The following is a 16,396-nucleotide window of genomic DNA, read 5'->3' as shown; positions in this document are numbered from 1 at the left end:
AGGTGCTGGTCTTCGTCTCCGGTGCAGGTGGTCAGTACTGTGCTAGTTATCATATACCCACCTGCACATAAGCTATTAAACAGCTCTGTTGAGAACACAATTTAGCACGGTATTGTATAAGATTGTGTTATATGGAATTACTCTTGAATATCTTTACTGGTCTTCATAAAGAAATCAGCCAGACTAACTGAAGCAGCTGACTGTGGGGGATGAGAGGGGTAATATTATAAGTTTGCTTGAACTTTTCTTTGTAAGTAAATATTAATTCGGTATATAGCTAATTAGTATTAGTTAATAATAAACATATCATAACCAGCATTCTGAAAGTTATGTCTGTACCAGTCCCCCATTCAGCATTTCTCATGACATGACATTGAACATACAGAAATAGAAATATGGAGAATTGAAATTTATAGCACTTTAAAGAGAAGTTTTAAACCCTGTATACAGAATTCAGGGATTGTGAAAGAAATCTTTATGTGCATTCACATCAGCATGAAAATGAGGCCTATATACGTGCATAGGAGAAAATTGTTTGGTTGCAAGCTAAAGGAATTCTTGTGGTTATTATTGTAATTAGATACTAATTAAATAGTTTGAGACAATCAGTGAGGGTACTGGCCTGGAAATAATTCTCTTTGTGTAAAGTTTTCATAATTGAAAATATTCTTCTTGGATGTCACTACTCTTACTCTGGATTTGCAGTTTAGAGAAACATTTTGCCTGCAGTCCAATTACAGATGCTCCATATTCTTGAGAAAACAAGAATGGGTCAGAACATGCATATATCATCGATGTGTCTACGTGTAACTTCACTCTATTCATAAATGTACTTTGCAAGTGTGGCAGTTTGAGCCACGTTAGAAATCTAAAAATCCAATTTTCAGGCTTCTCCACCCCCTCCCACAATTTGTGCCAACACCGAAGAGAAACTTTCAGACCAGAGGCTTCTATAGGGGAAGGGGGAAGTATATACATTTATTTACACAAATAAATACTATACAAGCTAAAGACAACTATATATATATATTACATCTCTATCAATCAGTCCTTTCAAGCCCCTCCTTTAAGTTTAGTCCAGGAAAGAGCCTTTTCTAGGCTGGAAAGTAACCAGTCCCTCTGTGGGAGTGTTCTGGGCCTGAACGCTCCCCCCTCACCAAGTTCCAGTTGTTTTGTTGTAGTCTCTCCTTGTCATGAAGTCCAAAATAGCTTTGAGTCCTTGCTCTCCTGCCGCTGTATGATCTCTCTCTCTCATACCTTGATTCGTAGGCTGCTGCAGTGTGGTTCTGCTTATCAAGTGTCCACATCCTGGCATGTGGATTTCTCCTCAGGTTTTCAGTTGTCCTGCATGGCAGAGACATCCTCCGGGCCCCCTTTCTCTCTCTGGGGGGTCCGTCTCCAATTTTGCTTGGGACCCTTCTCCCGAGCGCCGGGCCTACCTCCACGGCCCGTCCACTTGGCTCAGCTTCAATGCTGAGCCTCTCCTCCACTTTCCAGCGGAGGGAAAGGAAAAGCCCCCCTCCACAGCTTAGCTGTAGAAAAGGAGGGGGGAGAAGGCTTGGCTACAAAAGCCTGCCTCTTCCCTCTTACCTCAGGTCAGGTTCAGGTGCACACACTCAAAATGGTGCCTCTAACTCTGCTCTGGGCTAGGCAGAGTTGGGGGGGCTGCAGGGCTCCCCTCTCTCCCCCGGAGGGGGAAGAAGGAGCCCAGCCACCCCCTAGCCTTCCACACCTACACGCAGCAGACACCAACAGCCCAAGTGCCAACACAGAACTTGCCAGCCACTTCCGGTGCTGTGATTATATGATTTTTGAGCAGAAGCGAACAACATGAGTGGTGATTGTCTCTTCAGGGAACACTGCCCTGGCACCCAATCACCTCTGAGTCCCTCTCTCTCGAGGGGGGGGCCAATCTCAAACCATGACAGCAAGAAAAACACATTAGATTTACAAGAGCAAAAAAATATGTATTACTGTGCTTTTGAATACTCTTCCAGCTCATTTGTAAATAGGAAGCCTCTGAAAAATTTGAATTGGCTCATGAGCATCTTATATATAATTGCTGCCTTCTTAGTCTGCACAATTAAAAATTCTGTCACTAAGAGTAAAAAAGTTTTAATGGTTTTCACCATTTTTGCTTCATAGAAATTTGATAGCTATATGAGGCATGCAGATCCTGAAATCTTTTTGCCAGTGACAGCTAGAAAGGAACATTGCAAATTGTAAATAAACATTGCAAACTGAGTTCCTGTAATAACCATGACTTCTAAAAGATCTCAATATTTCTAACATTTTAAATAGTGCATAGAAAAATAGGACAACCATAATCCATATCTAAATCTGCTACAAGGAAATCATCCTAACACAATGTAGTGATTACTCCTTTTAGTGATAGACTTGTGGTTAAATAATACTAGCTCTCACAAGAACTAGACAGATTCAGCATGACTTGCATGAGATAGTGGAGTAGAACTGTATCTCCCTTTCAGAAAGAGTACTTATCACTGAGGAGAAAAAGGTCATCATAACCATCTAAGGTGGCTATAATTTTTTGTAGGCTCCACTTTGCACAAAAACATGGAGGAATCACCTTCAAGTGGAATAGGCAAATCTATGGCTTCAGGACAGAAGAAACTGCTCTCAAAAAAAAAGTTTGGGCATCTAGGAAACTCAAACAGAAACTGAATGTGCTTGTGTGTATATTTGAGGGGCTCCAGGATGTAGGTATTACATGAAATAAGCAATAAGTTTGATGGCCAAAATTTTGGACCTGGATCTTGAGGATGGAAAACAAATGTGATTCCACGCTCCTTACGTGTTTTGTAATCCCTGTATTGGTAAGGACAGCTCAAAGGAAATTACTGTATATGTGCTTATTGAGAAAAAGGCTGGAACAGTAAGTGATGGAGACGATGGGGTGGAGGGGGGAAACAGCTGTATCATTGTCTACTGCAATTCATGATACTGAACTTGGGAGTAATGTTCATTGAAAATTTAAGCATATTTGATACAAAGGTGTGTACAAAAAATCTCATCTGTAAGGTAAAAGGTAGGACAAATCAGGATAGTAAAAGCCTCCAACAGGCCACATATTATAATGTATTATAAATATATATTGTGTTGTTCATTTTGGCTGGACTCTGGATCTAGATCTTAGGTCAGAAAGAACCCGTTTCACTAGTGTAGATAAACACTGTCTGCTGTAGGTCTTGAAGCCTTTGGCCTAGAGTGGTATTAAGAAATTATTTGACCATATCAGCCCAATCTAGTGTTGCTGCAAATAAATTATCAGATAAGTTCCTTTGGTTCCTGTTAGGAAATCCTCAAGTCTACTTTTATTTCATATATAGAGGAGTCTTTTGAAGTGTAAGTTTAACCATAGGAAATGCAATCACTTTAAAGAATGTTTGCAATCTTTTTATTGTGAAAGCTTCCTTTGTATTATTCATAGGCTAGAATTTTGTAAGTGTACTGAATTTTTTTTTTTTTTTAGCAGTAGTATTCAGAAATACATTTAGGTTCGGCATAGTTAGAAAAGTAGGTTCCTCTAGTTATTATAAAAGTAAGTTTTGAGAGATGTCTTGCCATTTAGCATGACTATGTAGGAAATGAGTAGTAAGAATGTCTGAAAACGAAATCTCTGAAATCCCAGTCAATCTTAACTGCTTACTGCCCTACTGAAGGTACCTTCGCAATGAGCGTTGAAAACCTAATTCTCAGGGATGACTGGCTAAATTACTTCATTAGCACTTACCAAAACAGTTCTACAGAATAGTTTACAATAAAGAGTGTTTGTACTCGTGTAGCATACCCTACAAAATTGATACTTAATGTCTGATTTTACAACCAGGCATGAGAATTAGTTTCTGGATCTGGGTAAATTATTTTCTTAGTTTCCTGAGCAATTAATTGGAGGTGTACAATTACTCTTGGTTTCTATTTTTGTCTTCAAGATTGTTACTACTTCTCTGAAAAAAGAAGTCTTGTGCGTCCCATTCTCCTCACAGTGCAGTATCACATAACAACTAATTTAAACATGGGGGGAAACAAATTCAGGCAGAATATATAGAACCAAAAGACTAAAATTGACTTGTTTCTGATGAGAGCGTCTTCAAAGTAGATTGATTATGCCTGATCCAGGGTTTCTAACCTCGACTGTTAAAGTGGCCCTGGCGTCTCCTGTGTCTATGTCAAGACCAGGGGTAACTGAAACTGGATGGCAAAAGAACGTTTCAGTCTCACAGGAAATACTTATCCAAAGCTTTTAAAGAGAAGAAAATAGTCACTTATTTACCCCTTTTCCAAAAATATGCAGAGGAGACAATAAGGACGTGTAATCTTACTGAAGACAATCCAACTTTAGCTGTGTTAAGCCTAGAGCTTTATAGATTTAAAGAATTGTTTGTAAATACAACTCAGTAGAAACCGCTTAATAGTTTGTGAAGCGGATTCTGGATGTGTTGCTTGCATTGTTAGGTAAGTGGATTTGATGATCCTTGCATCCTTCTAGTCTCTTTCCTAACTAAATTATTCTCTTTTGTTGCAGCCCAGAAGATGGTGAAATTCATCCTGAAATCTGTAGGCTATACATCCAGTTGCAGTGTTGCTTAGAAATGTACACAACAGAAATGCTGAAGTCCGTATGTCTGCTAGGATCACTGCAGTTTCATCGGAAAGGTATTGAATTGCACAAATATTCAGATGCTGATTTTGAAAAAAAGAACAATATTTTATGGCATGTCTGGGTACTCATGAAGGACAAAGCACTGTTTTGGCTGGGGTAGAGTTAATTTTATCAACAGTAGCTAGCAGAGGACTATGTTTTGGATTTGTGCTGGAAACAGGGTTGGTAGCACAGGGGTGTTTTAGCTATTGCTGAACAGTGCTTGCTGTCAAGGCCTTTTCTGCCCCTCGCTCAAACCCACCAGTGAGAAGGCTGGGGGTGCACAAGGAGTTGTGAGGGAACACAGTTGTGACAGCTGACCCCCACTGACCCAAGGGATATCCCAGATCATATGGCACTGTGCTCAACATATAAAAAGGGGGGAAGATGAAGAAATGGGAGGACATTCAAAGGATGGCATTTGTCTTCCCAAGTCATCCTTACACATGGTGTAGCCCTTCTTTCCTGGGGATGGCTGAACACCTGCCTGCCCATAGGAAGTGGTGAATGAATTCCTTATTTTGTTTTGCTTGCATGCACAGCAAAAATAAGATATATTCTTCTGAGATATTAAACTGTCTGTACCTCAACCTACAAGTTCTCTCACTTTTACCCTTTCAGTAGACTCCTTGCCCCACTAGAGGTGAGCAGGTGAGCAGCTCTGTGGGGCTTCATTGCCAGCCAATGTTAAACCACAACAAGCACCAAACTATAAAATGAACTACACCTATATATAGGTTTTCAGCTACTAAAAAAGGACTCTATTTCTGTTTATCATTATTCTTGCAGAAGTGTGTCTTATCAGGCGTGTATCACTAATGTCCTTGTGGTTTAGAAGTCTGATTTTTTTAAAAAAAAAAGAGTAGTCCCTGAAGTTTTAGCTGTCATTAGTCAGACCAGTGGGCAAGCTTAGTATTTGAGGTCAGATGTTTGATAGAGCTGTATGGCATGGTTTTAGTACTAAACTGATTCCTTACTATCTCTGTTTATTTATCCAGCAATGCTATTTTATAGTTGTCTGGGTTTTGGCCAGGACAAGGTTAATTTTTTTGCAATAGCTGGGAGGCATCAGGACTATAATGTTATTCAGTACCACCTCATGTCACTGCCAGGGGCAGGGAAAAGGGACTCTCAGGCTTATGTGGAGAAGAGCATGGCTTCTGGTCAAAAAATGTAGCAGGAAGCAGGGAGTCATTCATTTCACTTGTCTCGTAGTTGGTGGTGAGCATTTTTGCATGTGAATCACCCTCTCTTTTTCATACTTCTCTCTATTGTTGCTGTTCCTGTCCATTTTCTTATCTCATTGCTGTTTCCAGTAAATTGTTCTTATCTCAGTCTGTGAACTTCACTTTTTGTGCCTTTGTTTCTCAGCTCCATTCCACCTCATCAGGGAGGGGAAAGAGAAGGAGAAGAGAGAGAGAGAGAGGCGTGTGGTTTGGCAGAGTCTCAGTGGGGTCACTGGATTGGGGAGTACCATTCCTAAACCACAACAATAACAGAAGACTGATAAATGTCGTTAAAAAACTGCCCACTTTTATAGAAGTAGTTAGTAGATTTGGAACTGAAATCTACCTCACAGAGTATTTTTACACACAGAGGAGATGTCCTCACTTCAGTGAAAATGCATCTCTAATGATTTCATATTTGATTAGCCTCCTGAAAGGAAGATGTAGAAATGCTGGTAATTTACTGGATAGTTTACTTAGTAACCTCATTGATCAGTGATGGCACACGCTTATTAGGACTGTATCTGTGCTGATTGTAACTAGTCTTTTCCTAGATAATATCTCAGCAGAATATACTAGGTAAAGATAAGACAAGCCTCTGTTATGAACTGTGATAAAGGCCTTGTAATGAACCTTGTGAATTTCCTGTCACACTGAAAGATCCTGTAGTGTATTTTTTTGCATCTAGCCAGAGATATTTGGTATTTTTGTTATGGAAATAAGAATGAGAGGTTTATAACTGCTTAACTGAGCTTCTCAATTATTTATTTCAAGTCAAAAATAAATCTATAGAACAAGAAGAGAGAGTTAACAGCCATTGTATAACAAGATGCCAGTAGCTTTCACAATTAATCATCATTTTTAGGACAGATTTTACTACATTTCCTAGCACTGGTTACAGTTGTCAAACCATCTTCTGTAACTGCTGAAAGAAAATAGCTTGAAGTGACTTGAGTAACCCCGACATGTCTTGTCTCTCCCTTTTGCTTCTAGACAGAATCTAGATTAATAACTAAAACTAAACAACAAACTGTTAGAAATCTAAAGTTGGATAAGATGAGTTACAGTTTAGTTCCTATCTGGCAGTACTTTTGATACACACTAGTTCCTCAACCCACCATAGAGAAAGTCTTGGTAGCTATTCTACCATGGCTAAACTGAGTGACTTTTGTCCTGTATCCATCTAAAGATAAACACAGTAACTTGACTCCAAGCTTCTGGGACATCCTTTGAAAAAAAACTCATAACAGGCAAAAATTATATGATGATAGGGATTCAAATAATTTGAATAGCCAATAGAACATTGCTCTTTTGTATTAAATACCTGGTATTTGCAACACCTAAAAGTATTGTAAAGACATCATGCAATAAGGGAAATTCCATTTCTGTGTTAACTATTTTTTCACAGTGAAGGTAGCTGTACACTAGACAGGCACCAAAAGGGGCTGTGAAATATCCATTCATGGAGATACTGTTAACTCAAATAAACCTGAACAGTCTGATGCAAGTTGGCTCTGCTTTCAGTAAGGTGTTAGACTAGATGACTTTGCAACCTATTTATTCTATATTCTGACAAAACATAAAGTTTTCAAAGGAGTATAATGAGCCCATACCTTTGTTTAATTTCTTTACTTACAGAGAATGATACTGCAGTGTAGGCAAAGTGCATACATTTATCTCTAGGGAGGAAAGAGACAATAATTTCACCATTATAAAATATATTGTGATATTGCTAGTATATAACTTTTTTAGTTTTTCACCAGTTTTTCATCATCTGAATGACCATATTAAAAAAATAAATTCTTGTGTATTAAGAGTACTACCCTTATATCTTTGTTTAATCCATAAATGTGTATGTCTGATGTTCTTGCTGTATCTTGAAGAGCATTTCTGAAGATAATATTTTCTATCGGGATGTAATATTTTCCATTTTGTAATCCTCTTACCTGTTGGACAAGTTGTTTGTTAGGTTTTTAAGTCTCCAATAAGATTTCACTAATTTATGTTCTTACTCAGGATCAAGTAGAAGGATCCTCAAGCAGAGGATCAAGTAGAATGACATGCAGACTGTTCTTGGCAACCTGTAGCTTATATATAATAATTATAGGTATTGGTACCTTAATCAAAATTTATCAAACAAATTAGGTAAGGCAGTGGGCTGATGCTCTTTTCCCAAGAGAAGCTCAGCCAGTGCTCCCTACTAGGAAATAGATGCTCTTAATGAAACACAACACAACAATTGGAGGGCTGAGCTCTGTGTCTTTTTACAGCACAGATCTTCTCATCTCTCCTTATCTTTCTTTACTACTGAACAGATATTCCCTTATTTACTGTATACTATATATCAAGCTTCCTGTACAAAAATTTCTTGCATATTTACAATGCAAAATTAACTTACTGCTGTCATAGAACCTTTACTAGAAAAATCATATATTCTGTTATTTCTTTGAAATGTAACTGTCACAGTGGGGCCAAAAGCCATTAATATTTGCAGCTGTGTTATACAGTAAGTAAACTGAGGTAAGTGCTCTTTAAGAATTATTTTTTTAAAGATACATACACCACAAAAGCCCAGTGTTGAAAATATACTATCATTCAACAGTTCAGCATTCAGAAAGTGTGCAAGGGGCAAAAGGAATCATGCCCAAATATCCTTAATTCAAGATTTTTGTAGTTACTAAGCTTTTGGTTACCTGATCATATGTTTTGCTACTCCTTTCCACAATCCCAAGAGTCTTGGCTAACTAATACACGTATTCTACTTGGACATTCATCTTTCTTTTATCCTAATTGTTTAGTATAATACATTGTATTTATTGCACATGATTCTCTTCTAAAGGCAGACTCTTTCTATTCCTCAGACCTTTCTCAGTAACTCACACACTAATAGATTTATCTTCAGAACTGCATAGAGTAATAGCAGTTTCTCCCAATTGTAAAGAGACATTAAGCTAAAAAATGCTAATTTAGAATCTGCGAATTAGAATTTAATGGAAAGTAAGATACTCTGAAGAAACGTAGGTACCTCTCTGAAGCATTTACAAAATTCAGTTGTCATTCATTTAAATGTTGTATGTGCACCTATTGACAATTTTAATTAAATAAACAAATTCTGCCGTAGCTTTCAAGGTCTTAGAAATTGTTGGCCTACTTTCTGTCCATGGAAGCTGCTGGATGTGATTATCATTTTTCAAAATTAACATGGAGGTTGTCAAGGTTGCACACTGAGAAAATCAAGGACTGCCTCAGAGTTCATAAGTGCACTTCAGCATACATTGTGTACACAGCCACAAATACTTTGGGCTCAAAGGTTTTCAATACCTTATAAAGAACTTCATTGCATTTTTAATATGCAAGCATAACAGATAAAAAATCTTTACTAATTCATATATCCACAATAGTAATTCCTTTCATTATTAGGAACTGTAAAACATTATTATAATCATGGAATAACATGTCATTGTGGAAGTGCACACTATCAAAGTTTAATGTCTGTACATGTTTACATAGAAACCAGGAATTTCTTAGGATTATCTACAGATCTAGTTGACTTGTTGGGTTATATAATTACTTATATCAGAAAATATTTTTTAAACCCTAGATTGTATATTGCGACCATTCTATTAGCTAGCTGTGCAGCATTTGAGCATTTTAATATTGAAGGGAGTAAGCCCATATAACAAATCAAAGGCAAGATGGGACAGTTAAAATGAACTGGAGGTGTTTTCCAGAGTTCAAAACATGCTGTAAAAATAAAGCTACATTGTCAAAGAAGTACAAGGTCTGAAACTGGTAACTATTTATTCTGAGTTTTAAAAGAATAAGTCTCTGCTCATATATAGTTACAGGAATATATTATTCTTATAGTCCAGAACCTGTTCAACCTGCTATATTGCTTGTATTCTTTAATAATGAGACAGTCTCCAAGTTCTACAGGTCCCAAGTGTAAGTCAAGAATTAAGTACATCAGACTGTTAACCATATTTGTCAAATACTTTTTTTAGCTCCTACACAGTTCTTTCCTATTCCCCTTTTAGGTTCTCCTGTTCATGTACTTAAGCTGTGATTTATAGCTTGCACATTTTTCCTTAGTTGCTAAGTTAGAAACCTGATGCAAATGCTACCTTCTTTTTGAGAGGGGGATTCTTTCAACTTTGTTAAATTCTGGTATTCCCTTCAAAGATCTTTCTAGTTTCTCTGCAGTAAAATCCAACTAGCTCCAAGGGACATATAATAGGGGTTTTTTTCTTTTCATTTTTTTCATTCATCACAGTTTCTGACTAAGAGTTGGTGGATAGGGTAGCATGACAGAGGTCACCACAGAAGCAGTAAGAGGCACAACAAGTGAGACACATAAAACACTGTGGTCACAGGTTATATATGATAAACCTTGCTGAACTGATAATTTTCTGCTCTTCTATTTATCCTCACTCAAGTTTGATCCTCAGCATTATTTAATTGAATTAATTTAATTTCATACCAAAGCATTTTCTGCTTCTTAAAGTAAAGGAGAAAAAAAGAGATTAATAACTGGTAAGAGGAAGAATACATCATTGCAACTGAAATGATTGAAAAATCTTTCCACTGACTAAGTCGAAAGTCAAATTTAGGGTTTACATCCATTCATAAGTATGTATTACAAAAGATATCCTTACCTACTACTGGAGGGATAAGAAGATTAAAGAGCTTTTGTTTCTCTGTAGGCTGTGACATGTGGTAGAAATGTTAAACGTGAGTCATACATTATTCAAGAAAAGCCTTTATTATTAGCTGACTATTTAATTGTTTTCGAGTGACTGAGCAGATGATCTGAAATTCAAGAAAGACTTCATGAATTGCTCACAATAAAACAGAATTACTGGTAAAGAGCTGTTCTCAGTGGAAAAGAAATCTGTGCAGTTCATTCTGCTAAATCTGCAAGAGCTTGTCTTTGTGCTTAACAAAAAGAACATTTCAATCTCAGTGCTTCTGTTCTCAAATTGTGAAAAAGAATCTTTACTATTATTTCATCTAGTGCTTTCATCTAGTGTTACTGTTTCCTTTGAAACACCTTTCACATCCCTGAAGGATGCATCTGTAGACAGGGTTGTTCTTGACAGTATGTTGCCAAAGTCAGGTCAGAGTTCCACCATTGCACCTCAAAATAATGGGACAATTCATTAATATCCAGTTTCAGCCTTGTGATATTGGTGGCAAATTAGATGGTTTACATGAAACCTCTTTTATGAAAAAGCAAAAAGTGAGATATTGGTAACTTTATGTTTTGTTATGGGCTTACTGTAATGGGAAAAAATAACAAATAATGAAGCTTATATGAATGAACACTGAAAACTGTACAATAAGAACTACCTTAAAATAACAGTAGAAGCTTCAGTTAAGAAAAAGAAAATTTTAAGTTATACCTACAGGGTGATACAGAGAAAAACGTGTAATCTGGGAAGTAGACTTAGTCTGCTGTTCCACAAGCAACTGAGTCAGCATTCAGCACTGTAGCTTGTAACCAACAGAAAGGTCTTGATCCCTTTCTCTCTGTCTCCCCTCCCTTACAGTGCCTTCACTGCTTACTCCCACTATTTCTGGCCATATGAACCTCCTCTGGCACTTGCTCTTGAACATGTAAGGTTCTTGACTGATCTGACTTAAACCACTTCATCAGAAAACTTCACATTTTATTTTTCATTTGGGTAATCTTCTGCCATTTGATGGGCTAAAGTGGATCACAGAAGGACTTGGCAAAGCCCAAGTTAGCAGTGGATGCCAAAGCAAGCAGCAAAGAAAGGACACAGAACATCGTTCTTATATGGAGGGTAAACTTATTATATCAGGTCATGCAGTCTCTTAGATTCAGTTAGATAACTTAGTTGGAAGGAAAGCTAGGAAAAGGGCTTCCTACTGGCTTTAAAGAGTAATGAAAACATGAAGCGTCTTCTGCAGCATAAGTAACGTCTAGTTTGACATTTCAGGCAAGTAGCTAAGAACAACTTTTTTTTCTTTTTAGCAAAGGAATAATTTACCTGAATACAACAATTTAGAGAACTTACCCAAAAAGATTATCTTAAAATCCAGGAATTTTTAGATTTTAAAAAAGAAGGTTACATGCCTGATAGCAGGAATAGGTATTTGTGATGTGGAAGAGCAGTATGGCATGGTACGCAGCCTTGGTCTCTAGTGTCCTAGAAAAATGGGCTACATCAGCATTGCTCTACTAGCTGGTCTTGTTCTTCATGTTCTTTGCCAAGCCTTTCAGGAACTACTTTGGTTTGTCCTGATGTAAAAATTTTTCAAATTGCAAAAATTGTGAAATGAAAGACATTTCCTACTCAACATTACATACTAGTGGTTTAAACATTGACATTTTTTCCTCTACTTTTAGAAAGTTTTATTTGTTTCTTTCTGAGATTGTTTACTCCATTTCCTGAGAGAACTCAGGGAAAAAAATTTGACTTCTTAATAACTGTTCTGGGATGCACTGCAATGTGAATTTTTTCCTTTAAATGTACTTGATGCCAGAACTGTACTTGCCACTACAGAAGAGGAACACTATCAGGCAGTCTAGAAGAGATTTGCAAGGATACCAAAATATTCCACCAATGCTTAACTCTCTTGCATACTCTGCTATCACAATCCATATCCTTTATCCCATCCTCTCCCTGACAAAAACCCTGGAAGATCTGTCATGAAGCCCCCATTGAATTTCAACACTGAATTTCATTTTCATACAATGAGCACGAATTAGGTAAGCATCAGCATGAAAATTCAGTATACAATGCATTTGAGCTATGAGTGGTGGCAGCTGTGTAGTCCTGTTACATGACAAAGTACAAAATTTCACATATTTGTCTTTTGTTTTCCCTTTTGTTTGTAGTACTAGGAGACATGGATTGCAGTGTTCTTTAGTGTCAAAATTTCTGAAGTTGTTTCCAGAATGTGTGTTGCAGTTTCCTTACTTACTTTGTTCTGTTTTGTCCTCTGGCTCTTATTTTGTGTTGCATGTGAGCCACTGGAGTTTAACTGAACCCCTTGAAATTGGTAAGAGTAACATATGGCAGCATTCTGGAGTGGTCTGTTCTCTTTCTGAACAGTTCTTGCATTCAGTACTCTTTCTCTCCATTTTTATTGTGCAAAATCAACCTCAAGGCATCAATGATATAATCTGAGTATCCATTTTAAACAATAAATAATGGGGATACATGTTTGTTTAAATATTTTAAAGGAAAAGAACCTTCTGGCCCACCCAAGATGCTAGATATTAAAGTGGAGGAGAGTTCTGAAGTACCTATTTTAGAAGACATGTCATCACCAACAGATGTTCAACAGCATCTATGGCAGGTTTCCACAGATATTGAAAACACTGAAAGGTATGTGTGGCACTTCATTCCTGAACAAAATAAAATTCCATCTAGGTTTTATTTAGTCTTTTTTAACTACTACTACACTAATAGTAGTGTTGCTACTATAAAAAGTATAAGTAAATCAAATAACCTCTTAACATTTCTGTTACATTTAACATAATTCAGAGCAACTTCTAAAAGAAAGGCTAAGACGAGTGACATGCTTAATTAGGCTAATTGCCAGAAGGTAACTGTCAAAAAAAGAATGCGAAATTATGTTGCTGGTGGACCAGGCTCTCTAAAAGAAGCAGCTTTTGCCTCATATTGAGTGGTTTCTGATTTTGTACCTGAAATCTGCTGGACTCCTGTTCTGCATTCCTAATTCAAAAACACTGAATCTAGTTCATTTCTGCCCATAATGTTGATGTGAAAGCCTTAGGAGGGGAGAGGAACATAATCCGTAGGTTTCCCTCTTAACTATGCAGTTGAAAAACAAAAATGAGACTCTTTAGTAGAGAGTAACCTTGATGGCCAACATTTCTTTGCAAAAATTTCTATTTCGAGGGCTTAATCTGATGCTGAGATTTGAATGGTTATCATGCTTATTTACATAAAAAAAGTTCTTTTCTACTGAGAACATAACTTGGAGAATAGAACTGAGCAATTTTTTACTAGTCACATGGCTTCAGTTCTAAGAACCATTTTATATGTAGATGAATGAAGCAAGACCACATTGGTTTTAAATCCTGAAAGCATTTAGACATTACAAGCTCGCACACAAAATTGTTGGTCTGCCGTCTACCAGTAAAATAAGAACCTTTTTGAAATTTCTGGCCACATTCAAAGCATATCCTTATATAGGTTGCTTTGGAGATAATATTTTGTTATATTTTCCATCATCTGCCTTTCAGAAAAACTAATGCCAGAGTCCTCCTAAGAGTGGTGGGAGTGACAGCCCTGGTTTTTAAATTGTCATTTAATGTGCAGGGGACTGAAGTATTATGGGTTAGCTACATGTATTGTAATTTTCTTCTGAACAGTGAAACATGTTCGTGGCATAAGCTACAAAATGCTGACAAGGAGTACGAAGTTGACATTAGTACTAGCTTGTGATAATTTTATGGAATATTGTGTATTTTGTCACTGGGATCACATAGTGCCCACCAAGTCAATAATAACTCAAGTGTCAGAATAGATCACAAATTTGAATAAGAAGCAACTAGTTTGTATCAGGGTAGTGTGAAAGTGCTCCCTTATTAAATCTATTGTCCTTTCTTTTGGTATACATCTTCTAATATATGTTTGGAAACCAAGTGCTTGCCCAATAGATTGTTGTATTTATTGCTCCATTATTTCGGCATATAAAGCTATACTGTGAGCCACTCCCCATTCAGTCTTCAACTGCCGTTCTATTGTCTCTCTTTTAACTGTTGTATCCACAGAGATATGAGAGAAATGAAAAACCTTTTAAGCAAACTCAGGGAGACTATGCCTTTACCACTGAAAAATCAAGGTAGGTTTTGAATTTTCTTCATGTAAGGAAAATTACGATAATTAAAGGTTTTGACTTCTGTTAAATACAAAAAATCTAGGAGTTTTTCATAGAAATTACAAGAAGAAAAATCTAGGCAAAGTCTCTTCCCTACTGATTCATTGGAGCCCAAATTTAGTATGTGGTCTTTGGCCTCTTGACTTTCACATGCATATTCTGGAATTTTATAGAAACGGCATCTATACATAAAATAATAGACATTTCCTGGTGACATGAAGGCAGAAGCACAACTAATTCCCTGTATAAGGAGTTCTTTTTCAAAGGTGATGAAGGTGTACAGGGATCCTACTGAGTGATGGCATTTGCCTCACCCCTGCAAGGCCTGTAGGTTCTGTGACATGACACTGACTCTATGCAGAAAAGCTACTTGCTTTGAGATTGTTATCAGTTGCTTTTCCCAGTAGCCAACTGTAAGGATCTCCATCCTATGCATGTATTTAGCGATGGGCCTTCATGTTGTTGTCCAGCAGTGTTAAATACTCCACATCTGCAGGAACTCTCTTTGTTCGTGAGAATGACATTAAAAAGTTTCCCTTTTTGATTTCTTCTTGATAAATGAGTATTTCTTAAATGCCATGTAGTTTTGCACAGTGGCAGCCAATGAAGTATGCCTAATGTGTCCCAGATCTTGTCCCAAGTAACTAAGCAGTCTTGCATTCATCGTAATACAGTAATAGATGAATATGGAATAATTGGGTTCATTATACAAATAGGAGTTCATGGCAGGATGGCTTGATGGAAAACCATGTGAAAGAAAAAAGGGAATTGCTTATGATACATGATAGGTATGTACCATTGTAGAGACTGGAAAAGTGACAAAATGTCTATGCCTATCCTAGAAGAAAGGAGTGTGCTGGAAATAAGGAAGGAAAAGACAAATTGAGGTGACGTAAAGCATAGAGAACCTGAGTTCAGAACAGAGATAAAGGGGCACAGAATTCTTCTCTGCTGCCTGGTGTCCACACTGCCCTTCAACACTGATCAGAATATCACTGACCACTTGTGCAGCAGGATAGGAAACATCCTAGAATTTAAAAGCTCTGAGTCATGCCCCAGAATCAGGTAATCTTAAATGGTGTTTTTGCAGCTCTCTCAGTCTCCAACTGCGATGATAGTTTACAGATGACCTCTGAGAATGAATGCCTCAGGAATGGACAGTCATACTCATTATTCATACAGTACTTAAAATTTTTGAAATAATCCAAGACCTGTAATTAATGAAAGCTAGATAACAGTAAAAGTAAATAGAAAAAAACAAACAACATTATAGATAATTAATATGGTCTGGACTGTAATTTTGATATTTATATGAATCACAGCTATTGATTATGAGATGAATGAATGCCATTGAATGTGTTGATCTTTGCAATTGACCAATCCTGCTCTCAGTAAATGAGTGTTTTGCTGTTGGTTTCGGTGACAGCCAGAATGGAGTTAAGATGGCAAGCTCACAAAAGTTTTGCATAATCTTACTGACTCTTCACAGACCAGGTTTTTATGTATGAAATTCTCTGAAGTGACAGCAGGAAAATTACTGTTGTGGTTTGTAAGACTGAGTCACAATATTAAATGACCTCTGTCCTGGTTAGAACGGCTGGGACCAATTCATCCCTGGATGGGTGTA

General features: G+C 37.2%; 1 protein-coding gene across 1 annotated transcript in view; it reads left to right on the top strand.

Moving 5' to 3' along the window:
* Positions 1-16,396, top strand: part of RGS7BP (regulator of G protein signaling 7 binding protein) — a 43,841-nt gene that overhangs the window by 20,438 nt on the left and 7,007 nt on the right. Inside the window, exons 3-5 of the mRNA XM_027671579.1 lie at positions 4,547-4,677; positions 13,103-13,247; positions 14,663-14,733. Of these exons, the coding sequence (XP_027527380.1) occupies positions 4,547-4,677; positions 13,103-13,247; positions 14,663-14,733 (347 nt within the window). The remainder of the gene's footprint in view (positions 1-4,546; positions 4,678-13,102; positions 13,248-14,662; positions 14,734-16,396) is intronic.

Source organism: Neopelma chrysocephalum, unplaced genomic scaffold, assembly GCF_003984885.1.
Source record: "Neopelma chrysocephalum unplaced genomic scaffold, ASM398488v2 Primary Assembly neopelma1_97102, whole genome shotgun sequence".
Classification (NCBI taxonomy): Eukaryota; Metazoa; Chordata; class Aves; order Passeriformes; family Pipridae; genus Neopelma; species Neopelma chrysocephalum.
This window is presented reverse-complemented; position numbering and strand designations above follow the sequence as displayed.